Raw genomic sequence first — 16,944 nt, forward strand, 5'->3', positions numbered from 1 at the left:
TAAAACGAGGCAAAGTTGAGATGGTTTGGACGTGTGAAAAGGAACGATGAGGGGACGGACCACATTGGGAGAAGGATGCTGAAGAGGAAGGCCAAAGAGGAGGTCAACTGCATGCCGTGGCATGCAGTTGGCAGGAGTCACCGAAAACGGAACCAGATGGAAATAGAAGCAGGAAGAGGAAGAATCGCAGTTGGTCACAAAATTAGGCAAAGATATTTTATCATTGGAATATCAATACAGCAAGAATAAGAAAGGTTTGCATGGATACACACTTACATGCAGTAAATGTCTGTCTGGATTGCTTTGGATAGAAGAGTGGAGAGATTGTGATGTGTGCATTTTGGAATGTCTCACTACAGGCTCAGTAAAACATGTTGACACCCGCAAGTGCCGCAACAGCATCAGTAGTCACGCCACACTCCCTAGAGACACCTAGGGCGATACAGTTATACAATGTTCTAGTAGGACACAGTTTTATCTCTCTGAATCTGACAAACCGTTACAAATAGATCATATTCATCCAGGTTCTTTCCAGCGGGCTGTTCAATCAGACCTGTACTGCAATGTATAAATGAATGAACCATTGTAAAGCGCTTTGAGCACACATGCACCACCAAATCAAGCTATCTATTAACCGTTTAAATCGCAGCAGGCCATCACGTATTCTGGGGAAAACCTTGGCAGAAAATACCTGATCTACAAGCTCACAACAGGTTGCAGCGTTCAGCAAAGATATTTAATGAAGAGTGAAAACAGAAAAGACTCTAAAATAGAGCCCTGAGAGATTCTGGTAAACCTAGTATATTGGTTAAGTGATTGAAGCACACAGTTCAGTTCCATTTTATTCAAGCTGGTTCCAAATAATATTTGGAATTTACTTCTGTACAATAACATCACTTCCCTGAATGTTGCTAGGAGGAATGTTGCAATCTTTTTGTACTTCCTGTATGCCTTCTCTGAGAAACATCAAGCTTTCTGGTTATGAGATAATCATTATGGGAACCCATTTGGTAAAAACAAAACATTATTTTTTTTCTTTGTTTTAGCCTCTGAGGGCACCACCTTTTTTGTGTAGAGACAGGAAGTGTGGATTATCAGGTGTGGATTATCGTGAGATTTCCAATGAAAACCAGCCAATCAGAATCAAGTATTGGGACTAATATTTAGAAATATAAATCTACATGCACTAGCAATGGATCTGGCATTGCCCATGTTAAATAGGCATAAAACAATATGTTTGTGTAGATATTAAGGAATGGTTAAGTAGTGAATAATACTTATTGATCATTTGGCTAATTAAATATGTACAGTACGTGTATGAATGACAGTACAGATGCCACCGTGTCTATTTAAGAAAATACAGCATGTTTTTTTGCCAGGTGCTTGAAATGCGCCTGGACTACATTTACACGCACCACTACTGACGACCGTAGTGGACACTTTTTCATAATTGGCTGCCTCTAAGACAATAGGAGACTTACCCATAAAACCCATAGTCTGAGCGGCATAAAAACCCATACTATCAACGTTTTTTTACCGGGGCCACCCGCGTGCTTTCGCCTTGTTTTTCAAGGTTTTTGTGCCTTGCAGTTATGACTGAGTCTTATTCTTGTTTTTTACATGCAGACTTACTAACTTACAGACTTACCAAATCATATTATGACTTTATTTACTCTGAATGGTGGTGGTGTTGCCATCTGGAGACTGACTGTACTCACTGTTACTATTTCCAGTGCTGGAACATCCAACCTAGATCTGTCCAGGAGTGAGCAACATGACTGGAGCATGGAGGTTGAGGTTGCATGCGTAAATCATTATTTTTGTGCAGAAAATGTATGGCGTACAGTATACTGTTGGGGTCGGGAATAGGCTGCTGCGTTTTGTCCATTTTGGCATGGGTGTGGAATGCCATGTTTGGTCGGTTTTGCCATAGACTTAGAAAGGTAGACGCCTCCTCCAGCTTTGGGGCATGTGTATCTTATGGAGGCCTCCACATTGGAGCTCAATAGGGTGGAGGCACGGCACGCTGCCACTCAAAGTGACTACTGGCCAATCACAGCGCGTCTTTTCCAGGACTTGTCAGAATCATCACTTCCTCCTCAGTAACATCACTTTAATACTCCTGAGTGACATCACTTCCCAGAAAAGACGTGCTGTGATAATTGGCCGGTAGTCACTTTGAGTGGCCTCTAGTATGGTAGGCCTCCATAAGATACATGTTTCTCCAATGAGCTGCTGTGGGTATGACATGGCATTTTAGGGTGGCGTGGCTTTCATCATGACCTGGGCATTGACCTGATGAAGACTTCCCCCGCATCATACTACTATGCCATATGCACAATTTATGCACAATCCGACCTGGGATGTGTGGACAATGAACATGCCATTTTAAGGGGGCGTGCATAGCGTTTTAATGCCTTTTATGCAGGTGCACATGCAGCCTGGGTTTTGTGGCCAATCCAACCAGAGACTCCACAGTGGCAGTACCTTGTACCATGAACTCCATCCCTCCCAGAAACCCTGCGGTGACTCTAACTGTATAAATAGCACTGACTCTATTTAAAAAAGAGCCCATTGTGACCCTGCTGCTAATGCTGACGGCTAAACTGACACCCTCTCATACAGGGCAAGCTAGCCTAAATGACAGATGTACAGTATGTAATCTAGAAATACAGCATGAATTCAGAATTGTTCATATCCATTTTCTCTATGCTGTATTGTTTCCCACAAAAAAAACAATTACGGTAAACCAATTAACTTTTCCATAAATGTTCTACATTTCTAACATGTTTGTTAATAATATTCTGTCTTCATTTTTTCAGAAATCCAAAAGCCAGCGTTCAGAGGACCAACAAGAAAGTAAACAATGATCCCACACTGCGCATCCAGAACCTCACTATTCTCATCAGACAGATTAAAAGCTACTACCAGGTAACCTAACCACATGTCATAATGTTAAGATGAGACATTAGTCCTGCAGTGAGTTCACGTTGAAGGTTTAGATTTATTTAATCAACCAGAGGGGTATAGAGTTATGGCTATGGTGAACATTATGATTTTGTGATTTTTTTTTTTAGTTTTGAAAGTCTACTGTAGCTCTCCAAGGAAGTTACAAACATGGAGCTCCAGTGTAAACAATACACTATACTCAACCCAATATTCCAAGGAGGTCACCTCCCCATCCTAACCAAAACCAATAATGAGGTATTCCTGGTCATAATGTATACGGTCAAGTTCACTGTTATTTTAATAACAGACCTACGCTGCTAAATGCCAGGGTTGGTCTCTTGGGCTGCAGTCAACCGTGCTGCATCAGTGACTCTTAGGTTGGTGGAGTTGCAATGGAAAATGCAATCACTCTCCCAACACAAATCAGATCAACTCGAGACACAGACCTGCACACGTGCGCACACACACACACACACACACACACACACACACACACGCACACACAAGGCATGGCAATATAAACATTTTTGTCAGTGCTAGTAAGTGTGTGTCAGTGTGTGATGTGGCATCCTAACCTCCATCCAGATGTCGGCCAGGCCTCCGTAAACATAGACGACACGCACGCAGCCACACACACACACACACACACACACACACACACACACACACAGATGTGGTTCTTCTTCTCACGCTTTGTGTTATTAATGTCTGGGGATGGATTTAGACTTAAAGTAATACTGTGCAACTTTCTAAATTAAACAAAAGTTATTTTTGGTGTAGTTTTCACTATAACCATTCCACACAATTGTGTTTTGAAAAAAAAATAAGCTCTGTTTAGATTTGGTTTAGATTCTGGTAAACCATGCCTGCCTGCCTGTCAGTGTCAGTTTATTTTACCAGGTCATCGGATCATACGTTGTTGCTTGATTTATGGCTGTGAACTAAGAGCAACCTACAAAGAAAAAGATAATGCATAAAGCCTGTGCAAATTTGGACTTGAAAGTGTGGTCAGAAAGACGTGAAAATTACAGTTGCACGCCGTGTTGGATTGGCCATGTCTTATCTGTGATTGATTCACTGTCATGTGAACGATTTCACCCTCGCCAGTCGCCACACTTAATCTTTGTCATTTGATGCTTTTATCTTAAGGGGCTGCAGAAAGACGGAGAGAGTGAAGGGGATGTGGGTTCTAGAGATGGGTGTTAGATAATATGGAGGGAAGGAAGAAGCATAACATGATGGAGGGGGCTTGGGGTTTTCTGATGACAAGAAACACTCTTCCACTTGAAGCAAGACCAAGCTGCATAGCAGAATTTGCACCCATTTGCACATGGAGAGGAGAACTCTCCATGTACAGAAGAGTATTGTTCTGTTATCATTTCACCAACTTTAGTGATTTTATTCTCAAATGTTGAAGAGAAGAAACCATCATGATTGTTATGGGTACACCGATATTGTATTGTAAGGATGACAAAGATATATCATTGCTGTAGGGCGGAAAACTTGCATGTCCAAAACCAATATTTGTCATGGAATGAAGGGAATGTATCCTATGTATGAATTATTTAGTTACAAAAGCAATTCTTTTTATTGGTTAAATGTCTCTAAAAGTGGTTAAGACTGACTTAACCATGTCATTATAGGCAAAAAGAAAAAAAAACAGGGAAATGCATAAACAAATGGATAGAAACAAGATTATATTTAACTGTAGGACTGATGAGCAGGAAGTGAAAATGACCCAGTATGATGTAGAAGGACTTTAGGAATGTTAGTGTCTCACTACATTTTCAGACAGACGGACAGATAGAGAGCTTTCCCACGCTACAGACTGAGGACTGGTGACTCTTCCCTCTGGCTACTCCTCTCCTCAGAGGATGTTCGTCCATCTCCTAACAGGAGCTATTTCTGAATGCTTGGATGGTAAAAGCAGTCATTCAGAGGATCATAGAATGGAACATTGTATTGGCTCTGTCACTGTGTGTACACATTTATTATACATTTATAAAGTGATTTTAATTGGAATCTAACTCGACTCCTATCTACTACTTAATTATCCTTGGAATGTATATAATTCTTTCACACACACACACACACACACACACACACACACACACACACACACACACACACACACACACACACACACACACACACACACACACACACGTGGCAGTAAGTTCAACAGCATGTCCATCAGTTAGCTGCCTAATCAGATCTCAGATGTTGGCTCTAGACAGCCGTTAATCACCCCCTGGTCATCATGTTTAAACAATCGGCCTATTGTATTATCCTTAACATAATAAGCCTTCAAAAGCTCCAGCAGGCCTGCTCAAAACTACGTATCACAGAGTCAATGAGGAGGTTAAGTACTGACCTGCAGCATTTGTGGATGACGAGATGGCGATTAGGCTTAAGAACATTAGCTGGCATTTAGCCAGAGCCACTGCTCTTTTAAAAACGCGTTATTTTAAAATCGCTATAGCAATCGCAAACCAATATGCTATTGATATGCCAAATGTAGTGATTGGCATGATTATAATAAACAATATGTGTGTGGATTGTGGAATGCTCTGTCCATTTAAATTGTTCTTTTATTAGAATTCTATGAGGAGAGCAAGAGAGGGATCCCTCACAGGGACATGGAGGTAGACGCCCCATCCATAACTCGTAGCTGTTTTTTTGGGTATAGAAGTGCCACAGTGAAGCTATAGCTTCCCAATCGATGTTTGATTAATCTTCGCAGGATGACCCTTGCCTGTCTTTGTTGACCTCACAGTCACACTTATTGTGTCCAGCCACCTATAAAACTTAAGCGATAATAAAGCTGATTGTGATTCTGAAGTATTCTTCTGGCACCCTGAGGGTCTTAACCAGTTTCTGAAGCCCACTCAGTAAGCTGGTAATGAGAGATGGGTTAGCCCTACTGGGGATTGGATTTAGACAATAGCGAGCATTTCCGACAAAAATGGGAGGCTTTTTCATAGTGTGGATCTTAGAAGATTACTTCAATGTACCATGCACGAGTAGACATGAACAGAGGTCAATTTTCTGAGTTGATGATTAAAATGGCTTTCATTGTCTCTCCCCCCCCCCCCCTTATGAGCTCTCTGTCCTCTCCAACTCTTCCTTCCCTGACAATCACTGAACTATTGGTAACGATGTTTTTAGCTGATTATCAGCCACAGTAATTGCCCCAATAAACAGCTCAGTCTTCAGATGGGGCATAAATCTGTTTAGAAGCCAAGGGAGAAGACCCTCGACTCAGTTAAGGAAAGGACAGAAATTGTTTGGGACGTAGGAAGTTAAGACACACACACGTCACCGTGGCACAAACATGACTGGCAGAGATGGGTATGCAAGGACTGTATCTTTTTTTTAATACAGAGAATTTCACTGTGTAGCAAACATTTCACCTTTTCCTGGGTCTGTGTCGCTGCTTGCAACTGCATTGTGTGTAGGTAATACACCATATAATCTATGACATGATTGTGTCCTATTAGCCTTTTACCCGCTGTGTATCATTAGCCCTGTTGGCACACAGAAAACATAATCATTTCCGTTTTTACATTATGGTTTGATGAGCCGCTGCACAGAATGCGAGAACAGGGCAGACGTGCTGCCTAGCACTCACACATGACTCTACGGATCTAGTGTTCTACTGTCTTCAAGAGTCAGTCCTTAGGGATACATTGACACAACTTGGTTTGAATCCTCTGCTGGTCTCTCACCTTTTTCCATTGTTTATTTTATTATTGAGTGGTGCAACCACTCCTATACGGAGCGTTGTGTGTCTCTGGCTGTGTCCCTGGCTGGCTGTGTCCGAGCACGAAAATAGCGTTTGGTTGGTTTTCATCACCAAGTGTCACTGTTGTGCAGCCTAATACACACACACACACACACACACACACACACACACACACACACACACACACACACACACACACACACACACACACACACACATTAACTGTATATATGATGATTTTGGACAGTACAGTACAGTACAGGGACCCCCTGGGGACCCCCACACGGTAACTGTCATTTCTCGACCGTTTCGGACGCGGGGCGGCTCGCCGGAACCGGGCCGGCCCCATGGGCTCGTTCCTGTGGGTCTGGAAGTTCCCTCAATACCAGGACTCGTTTTATAGGAAGATAATTGATGATTAGAAACAACTAGTACAGTCAGTCTATTGACTTATACCACATAAATACCACTATATCCAACTACTATTATATTTGGCTTTTATTTTTGTGTATTTGGCTCCTACTGTCAATGTGTTTTTAAAGTTAGTTATCGTTCCACCTTGTCTCTCGTGAAGATCAACTGCGGCTACAGCATTGCAATGTTCTTCTAAAAAAACGTAGTGCCCTCTTTCCTTTGCCTTCTTTCTACATGCGAGCTGCTACTAACGGTACGATCTTCTACTGGAAGATGAGTGAGGAAGTGACGTTATTGAGTTAATGATCTAGCTGAGTCAGTGAATCTTGTACTGTTGTTGAGAATACATTTACTGATTAACCTCCTACAGCCATCAATAGGCAGACAGGCAGGCAGGCAGGCAGGCAGGCAGGCAGGCAGCATGGGACGCATGGGACTTCCCGTCCTTCCTTCCCCCTATTTGCTCCTCTTCAATCTTGTTCTACCCAACCCCAACCCCCACTTCCTGCATCCACGTGCACGTGCGTAAATCACGTATATCTAATGTGCGGCTGAGCATAGACATGCGGTAACGCCCCGCCTGCCTCTGATTGGCCTACCGACACTGCCCGTCTTGACTGTCCACTGAGGTGGATATAGCTATGCTGGATAGTCTGATCTCTGCTGCGAGGTGGTGGAAAATAATATACGGTATCGGTATGATACAAGAGAACTGCCTGCCTTGAACATGTACGCCGTAATATGATTTGATTTGGGTGTGTTCTAAATAAATAAATAAATTGTTGATTATTGTGTAATTTTTTTGTATCTGTAAACGTGAAACATTATTGTACTGTAAAAAGGTCTCTCTTCCATTCACCTTTATCCTTTTTAGTATAATATTAGTTTACTATAATTAGATTAATACACGATAATCAACACTAACACTTTTTTAAGTACACCCAAATCAAATCATAGTACATCGTACACGTGTGTTCAATCAATTATTCAATCAAAGCAAACGGCATAAACAATATTAGTTTGGCTCTTCTACAAAAATAAAACGTACAAGTTAGTTACAAGGCTGCATTCTGTCGCGCGTGCCAAGCTGTCATTCTCTTGTATTATTTCCCCACCACGGAGTAACCTCGCATCTCAGAGGACAGTCGAGACGGGCAGTGTCGGTAGGCCAATCAGAGGCAGGTGGGGCGTTACCAAGTCTATGCTCAGCCGCACATTAGATATACGCGTGTGCACACATGCGACACACATGCAGAATGACTTTGTGCAGAGGTTGTTAAAAGTGGCCCTGGCCAAGATATTTCCATAAGTATGTATGTGTGTGTGTGCGTGCGTGCGTGCGTGCGTGCGTGCATGTGCACGCCTGTACAGTAGATTGTGTTGGACGTCTAGACTGACTTACTGCACTACTTTGATGTCACAGCGTGCTGTAACGATAAAAAGAGAACGTGTGTGTGTGTGTGTGTGCCTGTACAGTAGATTGTGTTGGACGTCTAGACTGACTTACTGCACTACTTTGATGTCACAGCGTGCTGTAATGATAAAAAGAGAACAGCTGTGTGTGGGTGTGTGTGTGTGTGCGCGCTTGCGTGTGTATGCAGGTGCACACTACTGTAAGTACATGTGTTTTGTCAATCGACATTTTCAACATTATCGTAGTTAAGACACAGAAGGAGCAGAGAAGGAATGTTTGGCATCCTTTTGACCATGTAAAAATACTTAACTGAAAGAACAGAATTGTCTTGAATGTGGTTGCGTTTATGGAGATTTACGCTTGTATTAACAAACAAAATCACGTCCTCTGTAGCTGAAACTGCTGCATGTTTTTCAGTAATCAAATTTCCCCTTCAGCGTCGGCTTAGATTGAGGTTTTCTGGTCTCCCGATTCTGCATAGCAGAATCCTCACAGAAGTCTTCTTGTCCCTGGTGGTCAGTCCAAATATGTCTATTTGGACTGACATCCAGGGACAAGAGCCATTTCTTGGCCTCCTTTTTAATTGAGTGACCTTGGTGTGGCCTGCGTTCAGTGGTGTAACTCAGCCCACATCCAGCACAGCAGTACAGTTTCATTTCCTCTTATGTTTCGTCCAACCTCTTTCAAAGCTGTCCAAGTGAATTCCTTTGTCCTTGTTTATTGAAAAAGGCTCAGAGCTTTCGTCTTTCACTTATTCACTCAGTGAATGAAGTGAATTTAACTCAGACAAATGTGTGGTATGGAGTATGTTAACCACTTAACCACACAGAGATTCTAAATTATTTTCAAATTAGCCAATCTACAAACCAATTTTTGGTGCACAACGTGGCACGCAGTGACGCAACCAAGTATAAATTACGTTTCTCTGTGTCTGTCATTCAAATCATCAAGTCCTGTAACTTTTCCCTCTGCCCTCCAGCCCATGACCAGCGCTAAAACGTTTGCTGTGTTCTCTCCTACCATCTCTGCTTTGGTTTTGGGGCGTGGTGTTAAGGCCGGGAGCTTTCGTTGTTTTGACTGCGTTTAACGGTGAACAGAGGGCTCCGTTCACACTGGGCTGCCCTCAAGGCTCTTAGGCAAATTATGGCCTGCCGGCTGACTTGGTCTCAGCCAGTGTTGACATCTTTTGCGAGAGAAATAAGCAACCAGGTTTATGAAAACAAGTACAAAGAAGCCACATGAGCACTTTGAACCCATATGCATGAGATGCGATGCAACGTTTGACGCTGTGAAGCATTCCACTGCACTCTGTTAGGTCCGTTTGATACACAGGATGTGACTACGCATCGTCCAACCTCCTAACATACGATCATGACCGGAAGTCTGGAAATGTGGCTTTTCAAAATAAGAGCTCAACAGGGAAAAATGCTGGCGTGAATTATATCACAATGTATTAATAAATGCTGGCGGAGTAACTGTTAAGCAGACATGGCAACACTGGGCTCTACCATAGCTTTTCATGTACTGTCCTGTTCATTATGTCCTGAGAGCCAGGACTGATCATGCTGTAGACATCATGAATTACTTGAGGTATTTTTCCACTCCGTAGGTGTGGTGCCCCTGTAAAAGGAGCAATGTGTGAATCAAGAAATCACACAACGCTGTGTCTCTCTTCCAAACACAAACGGCACTTTATCTTAATTTCAGCAATAATCAAATACATACAATTACATTCTCTCATTTTCACAATAGCAGCATTATGTCTAATCAGTCAAAAATAAATGCACACTATGTTAAGTTCCCATGAATCCCAGACACAATACTCACTACCATTTTCTTTATGAACTAAACAAAATGACGATGATGATGATGGGAAGATGTAGGAACCAAAGCTTTAAACCCTGCCACAATCAACATCCTTTTACTTTAAAACCCCAAATCGGCTTCAATTATAGGTTTTACTGCCCTTTCTTTCTTTCTTGCTTTCTTTCTTGCTTGCTTTTCTTGCTTGCTTGCTTGTAATTTGTTCTCACCTTATAGTGTTTGACACTGGATTCTAAATACAATGGCAATTATAATTATTTATTTTAATTAATGAACTTTAGATGTTCTGCTTCAGCTTCCCACATTTGTGTAGTTTAGTAGACTCTTCGTTACTAGTGTTTTTATACATATTAGTTTGAAGATCTATGGTCTGGTGTGGCTGCCAGTGCCACTGCCTGCTGCTTCCATAGCTGACCTCACAAAGATGCTCTGTTAGTGGCTAGAGTTGGTTCCGACGCACACACACAGTCCTGTTGGGTCAAACACAGCCATGGATGGATGTTTTGTTTTTGACTTGGACGCCATCGTGGAAAACACTGCATGTGTGACTGTGTGGGTCCTTGTTATTACTCATTATTGCATTTTCATCAAGCCAGTGGTTCTTTTTATTGCTCTGAATCCTCTTTTACAGACCTCCGTAACCAAATGTGTTATTTATTCCTTTGGACATCTGGAATTCCCCATATGTCTTACATTCTGGCATCTTTCTTTCATCATCAGAATCATCAGAACGTACACATCAATTTGTTATCATGTAACAGCAGGTCAACTGTGAATTTTCATGCACAATCCATTAGCTGTCCTTATTATCTGATAAGGTGGCAGGTAGAGCTGGGTGATTTAAACGGTGTTAAAATTTTGTTTTAGCTAAGTTTATTTACCGGTAATTACATAATTCAACAACATTAAATTCATTGTATGTGGTTTTAAGAGGTCACATCAAGGAGAATGATTTGGTTATACCATTTGAAAATGTCAATATGAATATACAATTTAGGCATTTAGCAGACGCTCTTAATCCAGAGCGATTTACAATAAGCAAAAACAAAGCGTGGCAATACATCACATACATAAAAAGTAGTTATCATGAAACATGTGTAAGCTAAGAGCGTAACAGTGGAATATCTATATAATGAAACTATACATATAAACTATACATACTATACATATATGCTATAAAGTGCTATGACTACATAAAATGCAAGTCTGTATAAGTCTGTATAAAATGATATCTAAGTCTACATAAAGTTCTATCTAAGGGGCTAGGGTAAGTGCTACGGGCCATGATGGAGTCTGAAGAGGTGGGTTTTCAGACTACGGCGGAAGATTGGGAGTGAGGCTGCCATTCTGATTGTAATGGGAAGTGCATTCCATAGTTTTGGAGCCAGAAGGGAGAAGAGTTTGGGACGTGTGGAGCGTTGTCCCGGCGTTTTTAGTGAAGGTACTTCCAGCTTCCCCGCGTTGGCTGATCTGAGTGCGCGGGAGGGTTTGTAGGGTTCGATCATACTTGCAAGATATGGGAGAGCCATACCTTTGGTTGCTTTGAATGCCAGCATCAGAGTTTTGTATTCTGTGCGGGCAGCGACTGGGAGCCAATGGAGGGAGCGGAGAAGGGGGGAGACGTGTGAGAATTTTGGCTGGTTGAAGACCAAGCGAGCTGCGGCATTTTGGATCAGTTGGAGAGGCTTAAGTGCACATGCCGGTAGGCCAGTGGCAGTAAGGAGGGAGTTACAATAGTCAAGTTTTGACAAGACTGGACTGGATTAGGAGCTGGGCTGACTCCTGGGTGAGGAACGGTCTAATTCGTCGTATGTTATAGAGTGTAAACCTACAGGATCGGGTGACAGCTGTGATGTGTGTTTTGAACGAGATCTGACTGTCCAGGACAACACCAAGGTTGCTGGCTTTTGGGACAGACGTTACCAGGGCATTGTCTACGGAAATAGTTAGCTCCCGCATAGGGCAGGACTTAGCTGGGAAGAAGAGAAGCTCAGTCTTGTCCGGGTTCAGCTTAAGGTGGTTGGAAGACATCCATTGTGAATATAGTGGACCTACTAGCACATTGCACGTTCAAATGCATTCAAGTTACTTTCTACAGATTAAACAGTAACAGGAGCTTCTTTTTCTTAAGCTGAGACAACTAGACAACTCTTGTTCTGTATCATTCATTATGACTGTAGTTATAGTTTGATATGAGCGCAAATCTAAGACTAGTCGTCATGACCAGGTCACAAGGGTTGTGTTTGGTTGAATATCTGGGTTTTGGGATGTTGGGTCACTATTTGTGTGCCAGATGGTTGCATTGTTGGATATGCAGCAACACACGGCCACATTTTGAACACCACTCAATGTCAAGGTCCTGAGAGAGGACCCATAAGCGGTGTAATTAAGTATTTCCATTTGTCTAATGTCTATACTACTCTATATTTCTACTTATATTGTATGGTACTTTTTACTCCACTGCAAGTATTTGACAGCTTTAGTTTCCAGTTACTTTGCAGATTTAGGTTTTTCTTAAATTTTATACTTTAGCTATTCAAAAATAACCGATCTCTAAGCTCACAATGTGTTGCTTGCATCACCACAATGTGTTGTGAGCTTGTAGATATTTTTTTGATGCCAGTACTTTTGTATTTGTACTCGAGTAACATTTTGAGTAATTGTGCTAAATGCTACTTTTACTAAAGTAAAACAATCTGTACATTAGTTACAATACTGTGTGTGTGTGTGTGTGTGTGTGTGTGTGTGTGTGTGTGTGTGTGTGTGTGTGTGTGTGTGTGTGTGTGTGTGTGTGTGTGTGTGTGTGTGTGTGTGTGTGTGTGTGTGTTCTGACATGCACAATGTCTAGCCTATTACGAGATGAAGAGTAGAATTTACAGTCTGTGGTGTACAGTAGGTTGCCTTTTAACTATCTATGTGTATGTGAGGAGCTATTTTTACATCCAGTGTTGTTGTTGAATGAAGAGGAAGCTAGAAGCTTCTCTTTTCCCATGTGTGAGCGGAAGCAGAACAGCTGGGATGCGTCTGCAGGTTGCATGTGCTGTGGTATCTGGTCTGGATCTGTGCTGCTTTCACCGTGTTTATGTACTATGTACTTGAGCAGTTATGAGCCACTATAGCAAGATACCAATTGAAACAATTTTCAGTTTAAAAAATAAATAAATAAATACGTTTTGGTTTAATAACTTATATTAGACTAGCTTTTTGTGCTTTATTTCCAATAGATCAGTGTAGAAAGACAGGAAATCAAGGGCAGGGAGAGAGGATAGACATGTGAGACAAGGTGGGGGCCGGATTTAGGTCCTTGCACTCATAACGAGCATATGGTCTCTGCACTAACTGGCTGAACCACCTGGCAGTTGGCACCAAATCAATCTATATTGTAACCAGAGAACTTGTGACGAAATTGCTAAGGTAACTCACTTAAGAACCGCTGCTTAAAGTGGTTTAGCACTTTGGAAAGGTAATAATGGTAAAGGGATATTTCACTTCCAAAAAGAATTTGGGTCATTTCATCGTCTACTCAGGATTTTGTGAACACACCGGACATCTTTTAAGTTGCTCGATTCTGTATTTACTATTTCGATATTTGATATTCATTTTAGCTGTCACGCCCCCCTTCCTATACTATTCCTTCGACTTCACACTCTGTTCAAATGGAGTGTGAATCTAACATGGTTAAAATAAACCTAAATACTGAATCAAACAAAAAAACTCTCTGGGGTGTTCACAAAAGCCTGAGTAGACGATGAAATTACCTTTTTTGTTTTATTTTTAATTAAAATATATCCCAGTGATGTAAGTAGGTTTTCAATGTAATGGGTCCTGGAGGCTGGGTCTTTTAGATGGGTCCCAGGGACATGAGTACAGTATTGCAATCCCAGGACCCCCGGAGGGTGACATGATTTCGTCCTTTCTCAATGTAGTGAGTCTAAGGGTGCAGGATGCAAGGATGCAGGATGCAACACTGAAACAGGAGGAAACCTTATGGCTGGGTCATATCCAGTGAATGGGAACTAAATGTCGTGTGTGTGTGTGTGTGTGTGTGTGTGTGTGTGTGTGTGTGTGTGTGTGTGTGTGTGTGTGTGTGTGTGTGTGTGTGTGTGTGTGTGTGTGTGTGTGTGTGTGTGTGTGTGTGTGTGTGTGTGTGTGTGTGTGTGTGTGTGTGTGTGTGTGTGTGTGTGTGTGTGTGTGTGTGTGTGTGTAAGTAATGGGGGTACTGTACACGTGTCTATCAGCAGAACGTCATTATCCAGTGCCCTGGGGGGCAGTGGAGCCCACCTGGCTCTCTCTTATGTCCAGCCTGGGGCTCGGTGGTAAAAGCTCTCTGGTTGATAGATAACAAAAGAAAGACGACGCTAATGCCTCATTTTCTCCTCCTCCTCGTGTGCAATGTGATCTGTCTATCATCTGGCCAAGAGGGGACGAATGCTGGTACCTCTTCTGCTGCTTTACTGTCTAGACAGAAACACATGCTGAGTTTAAAAACAACGATTATCTCAATTAGGTCAACAGAAAGACATTTTATGTTATTCCTAATTTTCTATTCATAGGCATTTTCTCTTCTGTCTTTTAGAATTTTCCTTTCTCTGTAGGTCCGTCCAAAACAAAGATCAGTTTTATTTTGAAGGGGTGGAAGGCCCATTATGCCACAAGCAATGTTTTAAAGGACTGTCAAACTAGTAGACGTGTTTCGTTTATTGCATGTGGTTGATGCACTAATGATTAATCAATCTCAATACACTTTTGGGGTCAATTTCTCTCAATTGTTCTCAATTACTTTTATTGTATCATGTCAAAGACCAACAGTAGAAGTGTACATACAGTAGTTGAGACTCCCCACACAGATGATCACAATGTCCTTGACTTTGACCACCAAATTGCATCATATGTCAGATATATCGGCGATCTATTTATTTTAAAAATATATTTACATTTATTTTGCATGTTATGTATACAGGTAGTCTCATTAAGACCTGGTGTCTAATACTTGAGAGAGACCTGGTTCAGGTAGTGATTTTGATGATGATACAGTGTATTGGGTCATTGTGGACAGTGTGTCTTACACGCAAACGCAGTCATTCACTTTGTGGTTCAATTAATCACATAATTAACTTAAAGAAAATGTTCTTTTAAACAATGACAACAATTACAATGTTAGCTCTTTGACCATTACAATTGCTATAGGATTAATGTCCCGAGCTAAGTGTTCTCTACTGACAGTATGTTAATGAATCTAGTAAGGGACTGACTCACAAATGGCACAACAACAAGTCTATTTGAACACAAAACATCTTTTGTGAGTGCGGACTATTTAAAACGCTTTCAATATTGGCATGCTCTCGAGGCACATTTTATATTTAAAGCTGTTACATCACGAGTCATGACGTGTTGTGTCTGAGATGGGTTATTTCTGCTCCCTCTGGCAGTTGTGCTTGTGTTTGACTGCAGTGCAGTGTACAGGTTGCTAGTGCCTTGTTCAGAGCTAAACAATGAGGAAGCTTCTAGCTCAGTGATTTCCATGAGGATATTGCACGTGGTCCCCCAAATAATTGTCAAAACACTACGATCTTAATGATTAATAATAATTATGGTAATAAAAAAAAGTCATGATATTTCTTTCTTTAAATCCGTAAAATCAATTACTTTGTCCAGGCCGGAACACAATTGATTGATTGGTCATTAATAAATATGCTCAGAAAATGCACATGGCTCAGCCATCTGACCACTTAACACGGCTGCCGTGGGTGGGCCAGATGGGTGGGCCCGGCCGTGAACACCTTTGAGATTTTCATGTTGGCCCTGATCCAGAAAAGGTTCTAGCTGCTTCCACACATGGAAGTGTAGATATGTGGGGAGGGGTCCTTCCTATTGTTAGTTCTGATAGGAACTGCCCCTCCTCTCCTCTCCTCTGCTAAGCTCCTTTGCAGGTTCATAATGCAGGTTCATAATCTCAGCAAGGGGGAAGTCCGCAATGCCGTACTCAAGAGACTGCATGTGTGTATGTACATGGATGTGTATTTGTGCACGAGCCCACACACTCTCGCATGTCAGATTCCCCGGGATGCAGAGAATAAGCCTGTGCTTCGGTTACCATGGTTACTAACCCCATGTCTGCAGAATGGGTGTGATTTCAGTCTTTTCAGGGTTCAGACACACGCGCACACACACACGCGCGCGCACACACGCACACACACACATAAATACACACCAACACAGTTGCAGTACAATTAGACCCCTGTTAAAAGCTCTGTCGTCAGCGGAACTTGGGGTTGGGTGGGGGTTGCACATAGACACACACACACACAGACAGACACGTATGTATGTGATGGGGGAGGCTTTAACACCGCCGGCACACACAGAACCATTAATAAAAGCCCGAGAACAACACACACTCTTCCTTATTTTGCACTCTGGCCGTGTGCTGGCTGCAACAAAAGCGCGCGTGTGTGTGCAGTGTGCACGCTACTTTAGCTGGCAGCACACACCGGTAGGATGTCAGAGGCTAGAGGTGAACTGTCTCTATCAGCACAGTATTCAGTGTCAGACATCTCTCACTGTCAGGCAGAGTCAGCAGTCAGCACGTATACACTAGGGC

General features: G+C 42.1%; 2 protein-coding genes across 6 annotated transcripts in view; one reads left to right on the plus strand and one right to left on the minus strand.

Annotated features, from left to right (window-relative positions):
- hhat (hedgehog acyltransferase) overlaps nt 1-16,944 on the minus strand; it is a 428,216-nt gene that overhangs the window by 220,087 nt on the left and 191,185 nt on the right. The gene's annotated exons all lie outside the window — the stretch shown is intronic.
- ccdc88ab (coiled-coil domain containing 88Ab) overlaps nt 1-16,944 on the plus strand; it is a 98,007-nt gene that overhangs the window by 15,437 nt on the left and 65,626 nt on the right. For all 5 annotated transcript variants that reach the window (XM_079511730.1, XM_079511731.1, XM_079511734.1 and 2 more), the window contains exon 3: nt 2,823-2,931. In XM_079511730.1, the coding sequence (XP_079367856.1) occupies nt 2,823-2,931 (109 nt within the window). The remainder of the gene's footprint in view (nt 1-2,822; nt 2,932-16,944) is intronic.

The sequence above is a fragment of the Electrona antarctica genome (genome assembly GCF_951216825.1).
Source record: "Electrona antarctica genome assembly, chromosome: 10".
Lineage (NCBI taxonomy): Eukaryota > Metazoa > Chordata > Actinopteri > Myctophiformes > Myctophidae > Electrona > Electrona antarctica.